The following is a 17,871-nucleotide window of genomic DNA, read 5'->3' as shown; positions in this document are numbered from 1 at the left end:
AGATTCTGGCTTCAATCCCGCATGAGTGAGTAGTCTTCCTGTGATGCACATGAATATTGGGTCCTTGGGTGATGTCGAACTTCACCCGATTGGAAGGAAAAAATTAGTCAAATCACTTTCTGGAGGGGAGAATATTGAAGGACAAAATCAAAAAGTGGTAAAACAAATTAGGCAGTGTTGCTTGAACAGTTTATAGTTGCAATAGTGTTGCAGTGAGAAACGTACTCCAGACTTACAGATCAACAGAAAATAAACTCTCACCAGGAACTAATTGAGTAGGCTTGCCCTTGAATAATGCATATTATAGAGGAGAGGATTTCTGATAGATTCGTTAGCAAGCTGTCATGAATGATCAAAATCTGCATTTCTTTATTCATTCCATGTGCACACTACAGAATGTGCTTTACACACGTTTAGAAGAATAATCAAAGGATTCTATCATAAACCAACCTTTGCCAGAATCTTTCTTTTAAATTTTCCACTGGAATGTTTTGTTCTGAATAACAGACATCATTTTATAATATTTCAAAATCATCAATGGTTGTTGATTAATTAAAGTATTTTCGTGTTCAGAGAATGGATTTGAAGCATTAACAATGCTTACCTCTTAATTGTTTTCATTCTGTGAGTTCCTAATGATATTTATACCCTGTTTTGTATTATTTCAACAACTAGTGATTTTTTTAAATAGCTTTTAAGTATATTTAAATCTAAAATACATTTTGTGTTCACTCTTAGTGGAGGAGAAGCTTTTAGTATACAGGGCATGGGGAAAAAGCAATGAGCAAGTAGTATAAAAACATCAAATTATGTTCTGTCTTTGTCTTTCTGTTATAGTATGTGAACCTTTGTGACTGACTCCTGAATTGTAGTGTATAGGTTCTCCAAACTTGTTTTGGTAAATTGATTTAAATTAACTAATAGGACTTAATTGATGCTTTGAAATTTTTTTGGCTGGCTTCTCAAAGCAATTTAGTGAAATAGATATTTTTGCATTAAATTTGATTTAATCCCCACTGTACAAAATGTGGTTCTAGATTGTTTCTCTCTTGTGCAAAATAAGGTCATGATCTTCTTAGTAACTTGTGAAACGGCTTAATCTTCAAAGACTTTGGATTTTTCTTTGAAAAATTATAACTAATGGAACTAATTTAATGTTCTTCACACCTATGACCTTCGCAATAATTACTTTTAACCTGTAAAGGATAGAAGTGGAAGCATTGTCCTTTCTGATTAGGCGCACATTTTTATGTCTGTTGCTGGGTAACAGATTACCCACACATGCTATATTTTAGTTTGGATCTCTAAACTTTTTTTTCAACAGAACTATTTTAATCATGTAAATGGGTGATATATTAATGTAAATAAGCATGCTGATGATTCTTGTTAGACTTCAGACCACTTAGTAGCACAGATTACTTACTCTGCTCTTGTATTCCGGTTTGCATAAAATGTTAGGTACTGTTGTATCGCTAAGACATAGTAAAGGTTCCAGTCTCCACTGGATACTCTAGAATTCAAGTTCCTTCCAATCCAAAGAAATATGTCCGATTCATTTATTTAATATGTTGATGCTTTAAAGTAATATTCCAGGAGTCTCAACGTTGCATTTATTTCTCATCGCCAGACAACTGTCAGCTCCAATGTTTTTTTTAAAAAATTAAGTGTCAGGCTATTAATGTAGCTGTCCAGTATATATTTAGACAGAACTCCCAACCAAATACAACGTAATCTAGTCTGGGTGAATAAAATGAGCAGGCAATGATTTCAGTTGCCTGCAATTAAGATTAGCTTGTTATTGTCAGATAAATGTTCTATTCAACCTGAGCCTAAATCTGTACGTCTAATGTCTCTTACAAGAAATTTATAAAGCAACAAGTGGGGATTAATAAGAATTGGATACTTTATCTTAAAAATTTAGGAGAATTCACCTGTTATTTTCAGTTTGCCTAGATAACTAATTAGTAATGCTCTTTGTTTTCTTACTACCGTACTTTAAATGATTGGCAGTAAGAAATTGGTCAATGTTAATATATTTAGAAGCCTATAACTATAATTAAATTCGACAGGGGGCCAGAACCTGAATTATTCATGCAGATGAAAACAAAACTTAATTTATTTCATGGCTAAAATAATGACACTGTCAACAATGCTGCCTGAATAGAAAATATATCAGCACCATTGAATTTATGTCTGGAAAATTCAAACTAAGTGCATTATTTTTCTTAATATTCAGTAATGGGAACTCAGTTGTTTCAAGAAAGTAAACTACTTCATGGGATTATTAATCGTAGCGGTAACTTGAAGGCCTTCGCAGTTGTAATTTAATACAGTTTGAAAGGAACTACTCCGTTCAGTCTCGAGTATGAAATCGCATAAATTGTCAATTTTTCTAAAATAACAACAACAAAATTTTATTTGTATAGGACAGACAGTTTCGGACCCGAGCTGGGGATCGTGATTGGGAAGGGTGGAGGGCAGTGGGGGGGGAGGCAGGGTGACCGAAAGTACCGTCGAAGAGGAGGGTCTTGAGATTGGTCTTAAAGGAGGCAAGAGAGGGGGCAAGGCGGAGGGACTGTGGATAGAGTTCCAGAGGGTGGGGGTAGAGTGGTAGAAGGCCCACCTGCCAATGGTGGGGTAGACGAGACGGGGACGTGAAGCAGACCAGAGTGGAGCCCGTTGAGCAGAGGGAGCAGGCAGGATGCTAGGGCTTTAGGAGGTCACAGAGGTAGGGAGAGCAATTTTATTTATTATAAAATAATAATATTTATTACAAGAACCTGTTCCCTGAAGCATGAAGTAAGATTATAAACCAGTTGATATGTCACCAACTTCATAGTTGGCATTTAACATCAGCCTTGCCTCTTCTAGACAAATATTAATATAACGAGGACAGCCAGCTCCATCTGTTATTTGTTCTTTTATGTTAAATTGTTGCTGCAGATGGCAGCCCTGACTTGTGACAGAGGTGGTTTCAGGCCATGTCTGTCGGAGTTATCATGCGATGTTTCTTGCCTGGGGGGATATTATTCTTGTGGATACGTACGTTTCCATTATAGTTGTAATAATGCCAAGAGGATTTGCCATTCATTGTTACCACTATATGCTTATAGTATGTCAAACAGCATAGATACGTATGTAAATTTTCTTATAACCGTGGTAATTTTATTTTGACTGAGGCGCTGATAATTTAACAGATGCTTTTGCTGAAGGTGCTGACTCTGGTGGGTTACAGTTCTTTGCATTGCTGCAATATCTCTACAGGTGCCTGCCTGCCTGTTCTTTGTGTATGAGCATGGACAGTCACTGTTGACTGGCTGCCAGGCTAATGACTGTAGGGTCAACACAGCCAAAGTTGGATCCCATTTTAACTCGTGTCTGCATGATTTTGTTGTACATGTCATGGGCAGTGATCTGGAAGGGGGAATATTGTCTAGTTTGTTCCTCCTCCTTCCTAACCAAACAGCCTTTTGGCCAATCTTACGTGTCCCATTTGTTGCATCAGTTGAGATCACATAATTCAGTCTGGGAAACTAATCTGCAATTAGGATGTATTATTATACTAAGTAGTGCTCTTCCCCAATAGACTATTGTATGTAATCTTTTAAAGTTATTTTTTGGTTGATACAGAAGTATTTTGATGAGTTGTAGCTGCTATCAGTTATTATTAAATTATTTGTAGAAAGTGTACTAGTTTGTTTTTCATTCTGTGAGAAAGCCCATTTTTCTCAATTTTGCACAGTCCCAATTATACTCCAGCCTACTCAGAGTTAAAAGAAAGCTTGCCTAATTGAGAAAATATTGCAATAAGTTTTGACTTTTTAAAATGGCTAAGTATTTTTCCACTGAATAATCCAACCAGTGTCAATTTGACAGGAAACCAAACCCAAAAACATTATTAATAATTATTACTCTGAAAGTACTTCTTAGCAATTATTTTTAAATGGCATTATTATTACGTGAATCACATCACCTCGGTGCCCTCAAAATGTACATTTAAAATACAGTACTATAAGATTATTTAAAAAACTGCTTTTTTATGGGATTGACATCTGTAACTTGCAGAATTTCATGTTTTTTGCTGTTAACTTTTGATTCAAGGTATCGAATTTTGTAACTTTGTCATAAAATTCACTTAGAATTAAAATATGATAGTTTGCACTTCTACTTCCAAGACCTCTTACAGAGGTGTTGGTGATTAGTGAACGTATTTTTGCTTCCAGCATAATTGAGGCCAGGCCTATAATTGGATTTGTGTAGACAACAATGGGTACCTAGCACACATTACACAGTAGTAATCTCATTGATGGGTTCAGATGATGTTATAAAGCACGAGAACTGTTGTTGTGAGATCCCATTAATGTCTGCAGCTGCTCGTGCTTCAACAATACTCTTTCACACACAATTAAAATGTTCCTCAATTATTGATAATTAAAAAGCACAGAGTAAATGTCATGAATGTCCAGTGCTTTGAGTATTGTTATCCACTTAAAAACTGCTTGAGGGAGAGATGAAAGCTTTAAAAACTATCTGCAGTATTTTGACGTAGTATTTTACAGTAATATCTGAATATTAATTTACTCACAGTTTTAATAGATAACCATTTCAACTTGTTGTTAAATGTAAACATACTTTGAAAGGTTATTGTTCGTACAATTTTTTTTATTCTACTTTTCTTCTCCCCCCAACCCCGTGCAGGGCTGGATGAATGAAATTTGCAATTATGATCCTGAAACTTACCATGCTACACTCACGCATTCTGTCTTCATTCGTCTTGAGGGGAGTGTACTAAGGCTTTCAAAACCTAATAAGAATATTTCCCGAAGGGCTTCTTTTAACGAGGCTAAGCCAGAAGTCATGTATATAAGTCAGAAGATTTATGACCTATCTGACAGTAAGGTAGGTACCAAACGTCTGGTCTTAAGCTATTTAAATATGCTGTTAATGCTAAATATGCACATTTGTAAGAGTATAACCCCCAAAAATTGTATAGTTATGCATATTCCTTTGGGTCTGGGGTCACCATAACCTGGACAGCTGACTTGAACCGGATTACCTGGAGATGCACGGGAGTAAGATGAGGACTACTTTCTTGGTTCTTCTCTTTGCATGGGCACGTTTCTGCCCTATGCTGGGTGCCTTCTTTGTGTTACAGTCAATATAGGTATTCCATTACCTGAGGTAATTGCTGGTAGAAATCGTCATAGTGCAGTGTATATTGGTGGCCCACCGCCCTGTGCCCCCAATAGTCCCTTTCATCTCCAATGCCCTTGCCTTTCAAGAGCTGTCTGCTAACATCTGTGAGTGTACTTTGGCGAGATTGCCAAAGATTTCGGTCTATATTGAGTATTTAGGCCTCACCCTCTGTGTGATCTGGATTAGTTTCTACTGAAGGAGGTGGAGTTTGAGATTAAATTAGTTGGGAAACTGAGGGCAATCAGCACCTTTGACTCTTTCATGTTTACCCATTCCTACCAGATGTGCCTCCTTTCCATTCTAGTGACACAAAGAGTGCCTTGCCCACGCTACTGTATTTGTGTGCCAACATTGCTGCTGGCCCAAGGTTTATTTTGATTTACACTTCTGAAAGTAGAGCTGGACTCATAAATTACAGTCTGTGTTTTTCCCCTATGGTCATTATCAAAATATAATTTCTAGCTAAATCAATCTATCCTTCCCCATTACCACTCAAGGTGGATCCATCACTGCTCTAAAATACAGAGAATCTCGTTAGTGCTGCCATTCTACTCATTTTAAAGGTTGTGAGGAAGATAAATAGGAAAGGCCTAAGCTCTTCCCTCTATCAGTGCTTTCTTCTATTCTTGTCAAATTCTTGATTTGACAAGTGATATTTGGGGCATGGGAAGAAAAATGAGCTTGACTGAAGCTACTTATTTTTGCTACTCCCCCGGTTTAATCTGTCTTCCAACCAGATCATTGGGTAATTGTTTGAATGTTCGTGACATGGCTGACTTGTTTCTTCACAGTGGATTGTTAATGCAATATGGTCCCATAGGTAGAATTCCACATGCTGTGCCTATATTTTGGTGTTCTTAGGGTTATTTTTTAGTGAATAAATACTCTTGATTGTGCCCTGTTATAAGGTGGCTTGGAATGTTATAGAGTCCAACTGTATGTAGCTTTGTGAGAGTGTTCTACTGTACTTGTGTAATACTTGACTTTTAGATTTTCATCCTCTTATAACCATTGTGCAAATAATGTATCTGTTACAATAGAAATCCACATATTATAAATCCTGAAAATTAAACTATAATGTTTTAAGGTTTCTCTTCTCCTTTTTGGCATTAATTTTTCCAGGTACATTTAGTTCCAAAGAGTCTGGCCAGAAAGAGAGTATGGAATAAGAAATATCCAATTTGCATTGAACTTGCCAGACAGGATGACTTTATATCAAAGACCCAGACAGAGAAAGAAAATGCAGAAGAAAAGCCCCCTCTGGAGAAAGCAGAAGTTGCGCTTGAGGAAAGAAAAGTGGTCCCTTCACAAGATGTTGTGAAGCCAACTTCTCTGAAGGATCAAGTTCTATATCTTTTTGGAAGGACTGGCAGAGAAAAAGAGGAATGGTTCAGGAGATTCCTTCTAGTTTCAAAGGGAAAAACTGATGTTAAACGACTAATCAGTCTAGGGGGAGGCATAACAGGTAACCCTATGTTTTCTATCCATCATTCCTTTGCAACTTGAACTACTGAGGTTTTTTAACAGGAAGGTGGAAACGTAGGGCATTTCATTGAAACACTATCTTGGACATTAAAACAGTGTTGACTGAATATAAATGCTTTGCAAGGTAAGCTTTAACAGTGTAACGGGCATCAATCAGTTTGGTTAATTGTAAGTTGTTTCTTAAATTTGGTCTCTTAGTGGAATAAATACTGATGTAAATTTTACAGATTTTAAAAATTTGACAGATTATGCTGTATTGTACTAATTAAGTATCTACCCTATTCCAGGAATCTAGCTCAGGATTGCACTTGTTTAATTAAGACTGTGAAGTGCTTTGCGACTTCCTGACCCCATGATAAGACACGAGGTCAAAAGCAAGGATTATTATATGTTCAACTTATAAGTAAAGTACATGACCTATTGTCAAGTTAAATTATCAAAGGCAAACTCAAATTCTGACTTTAATGTTGTAATTACAAGCTTTTCAAGGCTTACCATTTCACTTCATTTTTACTGGTGTTGCTCCACTGCTGTCATTGCATTTGTTCCATTAATGTGACGGCTTAAATCTCCGCTTGGCTGAGCTTCCAGTGAGTTCAACTCATTAAATGATTCAATGGTAAAAGAGGAATAGTGCAATTTTGTTCCCCCCAAAAACCTGAAAATTCACAATTTTGAGCTCTGAAGTGCAGGGGTTTCACACTGGGTATGTTTTGCTTTAGTTCAGGGATTTACCTAATGGGTTCCTCTTTGCATAGTTTGTCTTGGTCTTGAGATTAGGTATAAAGTGTGTGAATAGTATTTCAGAATAAGCAACGCTGCTTTGGTACCTAATTGGTTATGTTTTCATTTACAATGGGGACTTCAGGATTCATCCCATCACACAGTAGGAACAACAGTCAGTCAGGAAAACTCACCCACAGCCGCAACAGCAGCAAGGGAAGTGTTGAAGAAATCGTGACACAATCTAAACCGAAAGATCTAACAGCTGCAGTCCGCCAGAAAATGCTTCTGGACTATAATGTGTACATGGCAAAATATATTCCTCAAGAAAGCTGCAGCCCTATCTTAAGTCCTGTCCAAAGTGCAGAAAGTAGTCCCACTAGTTGTAAAAAGGTAAGTGAAAATCAATTGGTTTTACTTTATGTCTTTGCTTTCCCAACCCAATCACAGTGGCCAGGTGAATCATAGAATTATACAGCAAAGAAGGAGGCCATTCGGCCCATCGTGTCTGTGCCAGCTCTTTGAAAAGAGCTATCCAATTCAATCCCACTCCCCCACGCTCTCCCCATAGCCCTGCAAGCAGTTGTAACAGGTATAAAGAACAGTTACAGTAGGGATCTGAACTTCTACTTCCAGACTCTTTTTGGTCAGCTGGGTGTTTTAACACATGCCATTACTGTGCTTAAGAACATTGAAACCAGACAAAGTTCCACTTAATTATGCCACCCACACATAGAAATAACCCATTTGTCTGCAAAGGAGCGCGCACACTCTCCTCAGAGGAACGAACCCTTCTTACCTAATTCAGAAAAGTAGGCAGAAGTTGGCAAGAACCAAGGCTTGCATTGCCAGGCATGTCACTTTAGAGTAGTTTAGCCCCAAAGATATCCTAGCAATCTACTTGTAAAGTGGAAATTTGATACAGTGAAATATTACAAAGATTACTTTAGAAAAACTAAAATTATTAAATCTGTAGTTGTCATTTGCTTTATCCCTACTATTTCACTGTTCCATGGTTGCTATATTTATGAATACTGATCGCCCATTTTTTTCTAAATCAGTTGTCAATAGGTCAGAAGGATGACACAGACCAGCAAGTGGCTTGGGTCAATGCACTGCTTGGGAGGATATTCTGGGACTTTCTAGGCGAGAAGTATTGGTCTAACTTGGTGTCTCGAAAGATCCAGATGAAACTCAGCAAGATTAGGGTATTTACTCTGTGTTAATAACTTTTTTCTGTTATCTATGTAACAAATTAATTTACAGATTGCATGAGAACATTCCACTATACCAACATTTAGCTGAATTTTGTTTAAGCCCAGTAAAAGCGTGGTATGTCAGGGAATAGTGGAGGTCAGTAGAGTTTTAGGTTTTTCATTGAGTTAAATCAGCCAAGAACTTCAATTCATTACCAATAAAAGCCAGCACTTTGAAATTGTAGTGGGAATATGCTAATTCTTCTTCGTGACCAGTGTTCTGGGTTGGATGTGGGTATTTGTGCACTTACAATGAAGTGAAGTGTATACAGATTTGTCACATCCTATGGCACCCTTGATAAATTTACCAAGATTAAAAAGAATGAGGCGCGTTTCCATTTCGAAGCACCAAGGATTGCTTTTTGTAGATTGCAGCAGGAAAATTGAAGATCTTTTACAAAAGGAAATTTGGTGGGTGAATGCTTATTTATATTTTGTGGCCCAGAATTCCTAGAGGTATTACATTTGCTTTCGGTTCCTTTCATTTTGGATAAAGAGGGAAGAAAAGATTATTCAGGAGAGATTTCAATCATTTATTTCTAACTGTGGGTGGAAGAGCAAGTGGAGAAAAAATGAGTCTTGATGATGTTTTCATATTCTGCTTAATACAAATATTTATTCCATTTCAGCTGCCATATTTTATGAATGAGCTGACTTTGACGGAACTCGATATGGGAGTTGCTGTGCCCAGAATCTGTCAAGCTTCAAAACCTTCAGTTAATCACCAAGGTAAGCACAATTAAAATTCATCTGTGGTGTTCGTGGGCTTTTTGATGTTATCAAAGATTTCAGACTCAAAGGTAAGCTAAGATACTGCACTGATGTAAATCCAGAAACCTGTAAGATTAATCAAAGTGTTTCCACAATACTAATGATGAGCTTCATCATCAGAATTGACTTTTCCCTCTGTCTTGTAGGCAGTAGTCTTCGTGAAGAGACAAAATGTTAACTGCATCTTGCACCTCGTCTGAAAACAATTACATAACTACGTGTTGTGCTGAACTGTTTCTTGTTTAGTATCTCAGTACGCTGAGACATTCTCTGATACCTTCTGCTGAAAGTCCAAACTTTAGAAATCACGAGTCTTAACTGGTTTGTTTAGAGTACATTTCAAAGGACATGAATCTTAGTCAACTTATCAGACATGTTTTACTTTCAGAGTCTGCTCATTCTGTTTGATGTACAAGTATTGAATGGTCATGATGGTATTTTGAAGCATTGAGTGAGAAGTGCAAATCCTTTTACANTTTTTTTCATCCATTTGAAGAGTGACATTTATTGATGCCTGGAAGTGGGTCACTTGCCTGTATTCTCAGCTTGGAAATAATGTGTCTCGGAGGGATTTAAAAGGAAGACAGAAACCATTTACCTTAAATTTGATCTTTTCAAAAGAAAATATTCCAAGAATAAACGTGATTGAATAGCACGCAATTGGTACCTTGGGGGTTTCAGTAATGTTTGCATTAATGTTCATTTTGAATTTGTAAAGTGGAAAAATCATTGAAATTACCAAGTGATATTTCTGCACAATTATGCATAGCAACCGTGGAAATGAAAAATATTCCAATTGCAAGGGTGACTGAAAGTTAATTGACTAAATTGCGATGCAGAAATATTTTCTGCAGCTATGAAATCTGTACTATATTAGTGTTTGAAGTATTTAAGGAAGATTTATGTGCAGTGTTATATTTTTGTCTGTAACATTTGACATAGCTGTGCTAAATGTTGGAGTAGGTTAGCTTCCAGAGAAACATTCGCTCTAAATGAGATTTCACAGCTGCTTATCCAAAGCTCAGATGATCTTTCTCTGCCTGCCTTTGCAGAATACTGATATGTTGCAACTTGAGACCTTCATTTCAACATCAAAGAGCAATTGGTTGTTTTTGCACTGCTTGATTATCTGTAGGAGGCACACATCAATTGTTGAGATGTTACAGCTTCACTTGTGTTAGAATAAATTCATAACCAGTTCATACATTTAACATGCTCAGAACTATTACACCAACCTTCCTAAATTTAAATGCAAAACTTCCCTTTCCTTCACTTAACTGTCCATCAAAGGTGCTCCATGGCTCATCAGTAGATGGTACAAAAATATAAACCGAGATGGAGCCCGAAATTTATTTTTATGTCTTCTGAGTTCCTCCTGCCACCTTGACAACAATTCAGTTTTTCACTGCATCGGATAACTTTGCCAAGATTTTCAGCTTTAAGTCCACAAGTAATTGGCAATGTTTCCAATGTTGTGAAATAGTCTCCAGGCACTCATTGCCAAAGCTCATTTTTTTTCATTGCAGCTGCTTAACCTTTAACTCTGGAACAACAAACGGCACAAGGATGATCACCATCTTCAGCTTAGTTTTTTTTCTCAATTGACCAGGAAGATGGATGTAGAAATTCAAAGTAGTTTTGCAATAACTGGTTTGATTGCGGCAGAATTCTGGCAAAGACCGAAACCCTCGAGCCACTCATACTTCCAACACTCACTGGTTTCTTTTTAATTTCTAGTCCCTGACATGTATTTGATTGTTAACATTTGGAAAAATATTTTGAATTTTTAATCTTCCTGTGCAATAAATACTTGCAATTTCATTTATCTAAATAATTACATTTCGTTGGTGCTGAGCTCACTAGAGATGTTAGAACTCAATTGCACACAGGATTGAGAATTCTTTGATTGTTCAAATGGTTTGTTTTCTACAGGTTTATGGATTGATCTGGAGATTTCCTACAATGGGTCGTTTCTAATGACCCTGGAAACTAAAATGAACCTGACCAGACTAGGAAAGGAGCCATTGGGTGAGGGATATAAAGTGGGCGACGTTGGCAAAGAAGGGTAAGGTTTTTTTTCACAATTGCCCTAACCGCAGCTCTTTTAACACTTGTGTAGCAAATGTGTAATTTAACACTTTCTTTTTGCACATCAATGCTTTTTACAAACCAAAGTAAAACGAATTTATGAATTGACAGGCAGAATGATTGATCAAGCTAAAATCTCAAACAAACGGTCTTTTGGTTTACTCCCTAATTTTATTTTTTAAAAGTCATTTCTGGATACTAAACTTTAAAATATAATGTCAACAAGCACTTAAGTTGCTGAATAACTTGAACCTTTTACTTGGAAAGATACCACTTCCCAACTCTTCTCCCGCCCTCTCCGAAGAAGATTTTGTTTTCCACGCATGTTGACCTGCTATTCGAAACTCTTGACATTTTTTAAAAAAGTTAGTGACATCTAAAATTTCAGTGGTATTGACCCTCTGCCCATTAACTATGTACGTGGAGTGCTGATCTGATAATCTGATTCAACTAGCATCAGTTTTAATGACTAATTCTGAAATAAATTGAAAAGCAGTGTAGTTTTAGATTTTGAATTGAATAATTCTAGCTCGCATTTACCTGGTGTTCAGTCTACACCATTAGACTGAACTTCATTATAATTCTGCAAGATTGCATTCGCAGCAAGATCTATCATTTCCACATCAGCCAAAGCAATGCAAGAAGCACCACTAATTTTAATTGATTTTTGAGAGTGCACAGTGCCCTCTACCCCATGTCAGTTCAGTCACTTAGAAAATGGCACCGCAATGGAGCTGCACTACCATTCTTGCTTGAAACAAAAGATATACTCAAATCATGGACTAGTACTCTGATGGGTTTTTAGCATATCTTTTATAGTAAGCAACGCTGAATATTGGAAAGGGATTCATATGAATATGAGCTCTTTTTCCTAAATAATTTTTTTTCTTAAGTATGCTCCTTTTACCATGGGTAGGATCACCTATGTACCTGGAAGATGTTGTCATTGCAGCTTTGTTACTATCCTTTCCTCACTCCCCCACCACTACCATCACCTTGTTGCTTCCTAACAGTTGTAACTTGTCCCATTACTTTTGCTCTCATCTGCTTTTAGGAAGACTTTTTTTAACCAAAGGGACTGTTTCCTTCTTAGTGGGGGGAAAAACCTTGAGGCTCTGTCCCTGAGTTTTCTAGTTTATCAATACCTCTCTCTCCTTCCCGACTCCTCGCGTAGCTATAACAAAGGTTACATTCTCCCCGACGTTGTGTCCAGCTTTGTTCAGTGCAGTTGTGTTAATGTGTTTGAAGTTTAGTATCTGTGCAAAATTGGATTATGCCTGAAATGCCATCAGTGGGTTGAAATAGAAATTTGAATGATCTTTGATTACGACTGAGGGGAAATCACAGTTTGTGGGAATAGAGTGATTCTTGCGCATTCCGTCCGAGTCCCAGATCTATTTTTGTTTGATTCATTATCATGCATCCCTTGCATTAGTCTGTTCAGATTTAATTGGTTTGGCAGGGATCAAGTTGGTGAATTTAACTGCTTTGAGTAATTGATCATGGTGTCAGATCACATTAGCACCTTGTTCTGTTGAAAGCAATGGGAACACATGTGAGTCAAAGCCATTGTGTTGGAGGTGAATCACTTCTGCTCTTGTTCACCCCCATTGTTATTCCCTGAGGCATGTGTTAGAAACCGACATATAAACCTGTTTCTATAAAAGTATAAATGTCTTTGGGCACTGCACAGACCCCTTGCAGCAGACGGATCTTATCTTTCTTCCTGATGTTTGTTCAAAGACTAAACATTTTACATAAGATGCTATGTCTTGGGGCTTAATTTAAATTGATTTGAGCATGTTAAATTACACCCAATTTTGTATTCCTTTGCTAACTTTAAAAAAGGTTTCTGCTATAAAATATGTTTAAATTTGTGTTTTAGCCAGATTAGTCAATGTATATGGAACCTTCCACAGTGATTTCAAAGATGTGTGATATGTAAAGCTTGCTTTGTGTTAACATTAATCAATTTAAAGTATGTGCTTCAGTCCAATCTAGTAGCCCTCTGCCCACTTGCGGTATGTTTCAAATAAAAGATGGTCCGTTTTCACTAACTTGTGTTTATACGTTTTTTTTCATTCCTCCATTTATAATGTGTTTGATCGGAATCATCTGTGGATTTGTGTGATTCTGGTGAGTGGTAATCGTAATCTTCTGTAGCCAATGGGAATGTCTGTTCTGTCAGCATTACATACATTTCATTTAGATACTAAAGATTAGAGCCAAAGGGAAAATATTACCTTCTTGCTTTGTTCTTGCCTGCGCATGGGAATTCTGTCAAACTATGTGATGATTCATTAAAGGGGCTCCATGGTAACAAAAAAAACTAAACCTTAGTTGCATAATTGGCATTGGAGGATGTTGCTTGCACATAATAATAATAATAATCCTTGCATTTGATATAGCGCCATATTATGCCTTTGAGATGTCTTGATGTGCTTCATAGAATATATTGTAAAGTGAATTGACCAAATGCGCCATTAAATTCTGCAATTATGCCATTAATTTTGTTCTGGTGATGGTGCCCCTTTAATTGGCATTTTGTAAGCATGTATTTTTTTCACATGTGTGCACTGACTGACCCGACCTCCAGTGGGACTCTGCTTTGGTTTCCAGTTAAGTAGTAGACTTGCAGGTAAACTATGTTGATTGGTAGCTAAGCAACTGAACCTCCTCAGATGGATTTGTGGATCTGCACGTTGTTTTATTCCTCTTAGCTGTTGCATGTAGGTGTGTGTCAGTGGCCTCAATGCAGGTACAATTAATCTAACCCACAAAGGGTGCCATATATTATACATCATCTTTTCACAAGGCAACAACTCAATTCTTGTGAGTAGATCACGTGCAATATACACCACCTTTATTAAAAATTAATGTCTTGAGAACTAGAGGGAATAATGCAATACCAGAGATCTTAGTCTCAATATATTTAATAATAACTGGATTCAGTGTGAAGTAATAAGTAATAGCAATTGTGCAGCTTTTTCTTTAATCCTTTTAGGGCTGTAAATAAAATTGAAATCAGAACAAAACATTGTGATCTGCTGACCTAATATTTGAATTGGATGGGTGTTTCCTTTGCATGACCTGAATGGCTGTATTTATATGAAATGTTAGATTTGGAATAGGAAGCTTGTTTGATAACCTATTTCTCTCTCTGCTGCTCCTGATGTAGGAGTAGACCCAAAGCCTACTGTCTGGCTGACAGTGACGAGGAGTCCTCCAGTGCTGGATCCTCAGATGAAGAAGATGCACAGGATCTGATGAGTGGGGACAAAGCACTTGCAGCAATGGCAGAAGGGTAAGGTTACTGCAGTTTGCCACCGCTATTATAAGATAAAATTCTTGATGGAAATGCAGATTGAATAATATGCAGAAAACGTCGGTCTTTAATGTCTCATACGCTCACCTTGACACTGGTTTCAGAAACGTGGCAGTGAGGTGGTTCCCATTTCTATTTAATGGAATACATACTAAAATGTTGCCATGAAAATAAAACTGTAAACGACCTGCTAGAATTAATTTCAAATACGACGACAGCAATAACCACAAAATTGTCAGAAAGGTAAAACTTTTCCATGTAAAAAAAAACTTGTTCATGTATGCAGATATGTGGGAGGACATCGAACCAGCAAGATAATGAGATTTGTGGATAAAATTACAAAGTCAAAGTATTTTCAGAAAGCTACAGAGACTGAATTTATTAAGAAGAAGATTGAAGAGGTCTCAAATACACCACTTTTACTTACTGTGGAAGTTCAAGAGTGCAAAGGAACTCTCGCGGTGAATGTTCCACCACCACCTACTGACAGAATATGGTAAGAACAGGTCCAATTCTGCTAGTTACTGTACAATGCTTGGGCTCTCAAGTAACACTGAAATTGCTGGTCGGAACACTTTGTTAGCCTTCGAATATATCTGATTACAAAGTCTTAAGTTTATTTTGTACATCTTTATAAGTGGTGTGAACCAGGGGTGGGTGGACAACAAATCTGCCTGAAATCCAATGTCTAGTTGCAATGTTTTGTGTGAGGACTAAACTTCCTGACCCTTAACTTTGAGATACTCGCGTACGCAAAGCAAATGTTTCACAAGCTGAAGTGTGGATAAAGTTTGTGCTAAAATGTTTAGTTGCTGCCATTTTGAAGTGTTTGTGTGAATCCTGAAAACGTTGTCTTATCAGATTGTGAAAATTGATTACTGCACCTGTTTGCTAATATTTCTAATCCTTGTTGAAGGTACGGCTTCCGAAGACCACCCCACATTGAGCTTAAAGCTCGTCCCAAACTGGGTGAGCGTGAAGTGACTATAGCACATGTAACTGACTGGATTGAGAAGAAACTTGAACAAGAGTTCCAGGTAAAGGGGTTCTTTAGCTTACAAGATAATATTGTATAAATCCACACTTTAAGAATAATCCCCCTCGTTTTTCTCATTATTAATGACTAAGTACTTGTCAAAGTGCCTTATTGTCCATTGAAGAGCTTTATATTCCTCTCCTACAAAAGATCTTTGTTAAACAGAATTTTACAGCATTGATATTTTTACCTCAGTAATTGGGGAGGGTGAGCCGTCTTTACTTTGATTTGGTCTCGTTGGTTGATTTGGTGCCTATATCCACCTTTTCTGCTTTATTCTCCTTGACTTATGTATACCGGGGAGTTTGACTGAATGCCAATAGCCTATTTGAGTACACTGGTCGGTCAGTAACAATCTGACTGTTTGGGAATAATTTATTTGCAAAAGAAAGCATCAGAAATATTTGGAAAAACTTTTTTTTAAAAAAAGCATTAAACGTTTGAAATCCATTGATATTTCTTATGTTGTTTGCAATGTAAACGAAACATCATGTGAACTTAGTGTAACCAAATAATTAATGTTGAGACTCAAGTGGAACATTTGAAAAGGGTGTTTTATTTTCAAACTATGAGGGCATTACACAGGGTGACGAAAAAGTCTTGATAACTACCCTATTATCTGAAAAAATATATATAATTTCTTGTTAGACTTATTAGACATTGAAATGGTATCTCGACTTTTTGGTCACCCTGTACATGTACTTGTTGGTATCCATAAACAGATCCTAATACATTTTCTTAACCGTTTTTTCAGAAAATCTTTGTTATGCCAAATATGGATGATGTGTATCTTCCGATAATGCATTCAGCCATGGACCCACGGTCACCCTCAGTGTGGCCTGCAAGGGAGTCCCCAACAGAACTAGCTGATCGACTGTGATGTATGACCGTTTATGTTTACAGTATAATGAAGTTGCCATTCATGTGCTTTTAAACTGTGCCGTCATCTGTCTTTGGAACCATTTGTGCCACTATACTTTTCGAGAATACTGTTTGTTGTATGTGCAGTTTGCTGAATCTCTTTCACAAAATGTATTGTTAATTGATAATATTGTCATCCATTCCAAGNAAAAAAAGCCCAAACATCTATATATAGATCATATGTAACTGTACTTGTAAATGACTTGTTTGACCTGAAATGCTTTGGTTAAAGTGGGCCCTTGTTGGCCTGGTGAGATTTACAGAAACCTAAATGATGGTATGGTTGCTTGAAAAGACCTTGATGAAGGTGTAAAGAAATGCATGATTTGCCTGTAGGTTTGAAGTACATATCAATTACAGTATAAAACACCATTGACATGACCTAGAATTGCTAATTCTATACAAGCTGCCCTTGCGATATATGTTTCGTAGTTATTTGTCATTCAAAATTGTGTTTGCAACTGCAGCCTGTTTCGCTGAAGTCACTTGTTCTATTGCTCCTCTGTTCATGCTGTCTGGTAAGCACTGTATACCTCTGCTAGCAACTCAAATATTTTCCCCAGGTCAATTTTATAAACTGTGGGAAATAATTTTGTACAGCTAAACATCCTTAAAATTTTGAAAACTTATTCAGGTCCCAGTTTAATAACTACATGACTCCTGGCCAATTTGGTAACAATTTACTTGCATGAAAAACCCTGCAACTCCCGCTAGCTTACAATTAGCAGATGAGTCTTGGGAAAATTCACTTTGAGGTGGTTGGGGGCGGTGGGGCGGGAACGCATGAGAACTGTTTTGAAGGACACAAATTAAAATGCATTCTATTTTTCAATAGATTTGCCCTCGTACCTCGATGAGTCATTAAGGATGTCATTAGATTTGAATCATATAATTCTGTACAAACTTGGTCTGCAAATGTGATCAATAACACTGCTTTATAAAAGCTTAGAGTGACTGGTACAGAATAGGAAGGAGTATGTATTCTCACTGAATCATTAGGGCATGGGAGAAAGCCTTAAAACAACTCAAACCAGAGGTAGGTCTCCTTACCTAAAAAGCAGTTGTAAAGG

General features: G+C 37.1%; 1 protein-coding gene across 3 annotated transcripts in view; it reads left to right on the top strand.

Annotated features, from left to right (window-relative positions):
• Positions 1–17,635, top strand: part of tex2 (testis expressed 2) — a 35,309-nt gene extending 17,674 nt beyond the window's left edge. For 2 of the 3 annotated variants that reach the window (XM_007888745.2, XM_007888746.2), the window contains 10 exons: positions 4,699–4,899; positions 6,319–6,661; positions 7,550–7,797; positions 8,466–8,612; positions 9,290–9,389; positions 11,364–11,496; positions 14,698–14,823; positions 15,131–15,340; positions 15,761–15,881; positions 16,635–17,635. In XM_007888745.2, coding sequence (XP_007886936.2) covers positions 4,699–4,899; positions 6,319–6,661; positions 7,550–7,797; positions 8,466–8,612; positions 9,290–9,389; positions 11,364–11,496; positions 14,698–14,823; positions 15,131–15,340; positions 15,761–15,881; positions 16,635–16,760 — 1,755 coding nt within the window. In that variant the 3' untranslated portion in view covers positions 16,761–17,635. The remainder of the gene's footprint in view (positions 1–4,698; positions 4,900–6,318; positions 6,662–7,549; positions 7,798–8,465; positions 8,613–9,289; positions 9,390–11,363; positions 11,497–14,697; positions 14,824–15,130; positions 15,341–15,760; positions 15,882–16,634) is intronic. The other variant, XM_007888747.2, reaches the window with a different exon arrangement.
• The last annotated feature ends 236 nt before the right edge of the window (positions 17,636–17,871 follow it).

This window comes from Callorhinchus milii, unplaced genomic scaffold (assembly GCF_018977255.1).
Source record: "Callorhinchus milii isolate IMCB2004 unplaced genomic scaffold, IMCB_Cmil_1.0 Scaffold20, whole genome shotgun sequence".
Lineage (NCBI taxonomy): Eukaryota > Metazoa > Chordata > Chondrichthyes > Chimaeriformes > Callorhinchidae > Callorhinchus > Callorhinchus milii.
Note: the sequence above shows the minus strand (reverse complement) of the source record. Positions and strands in the feature narration are given on the sequence as shown.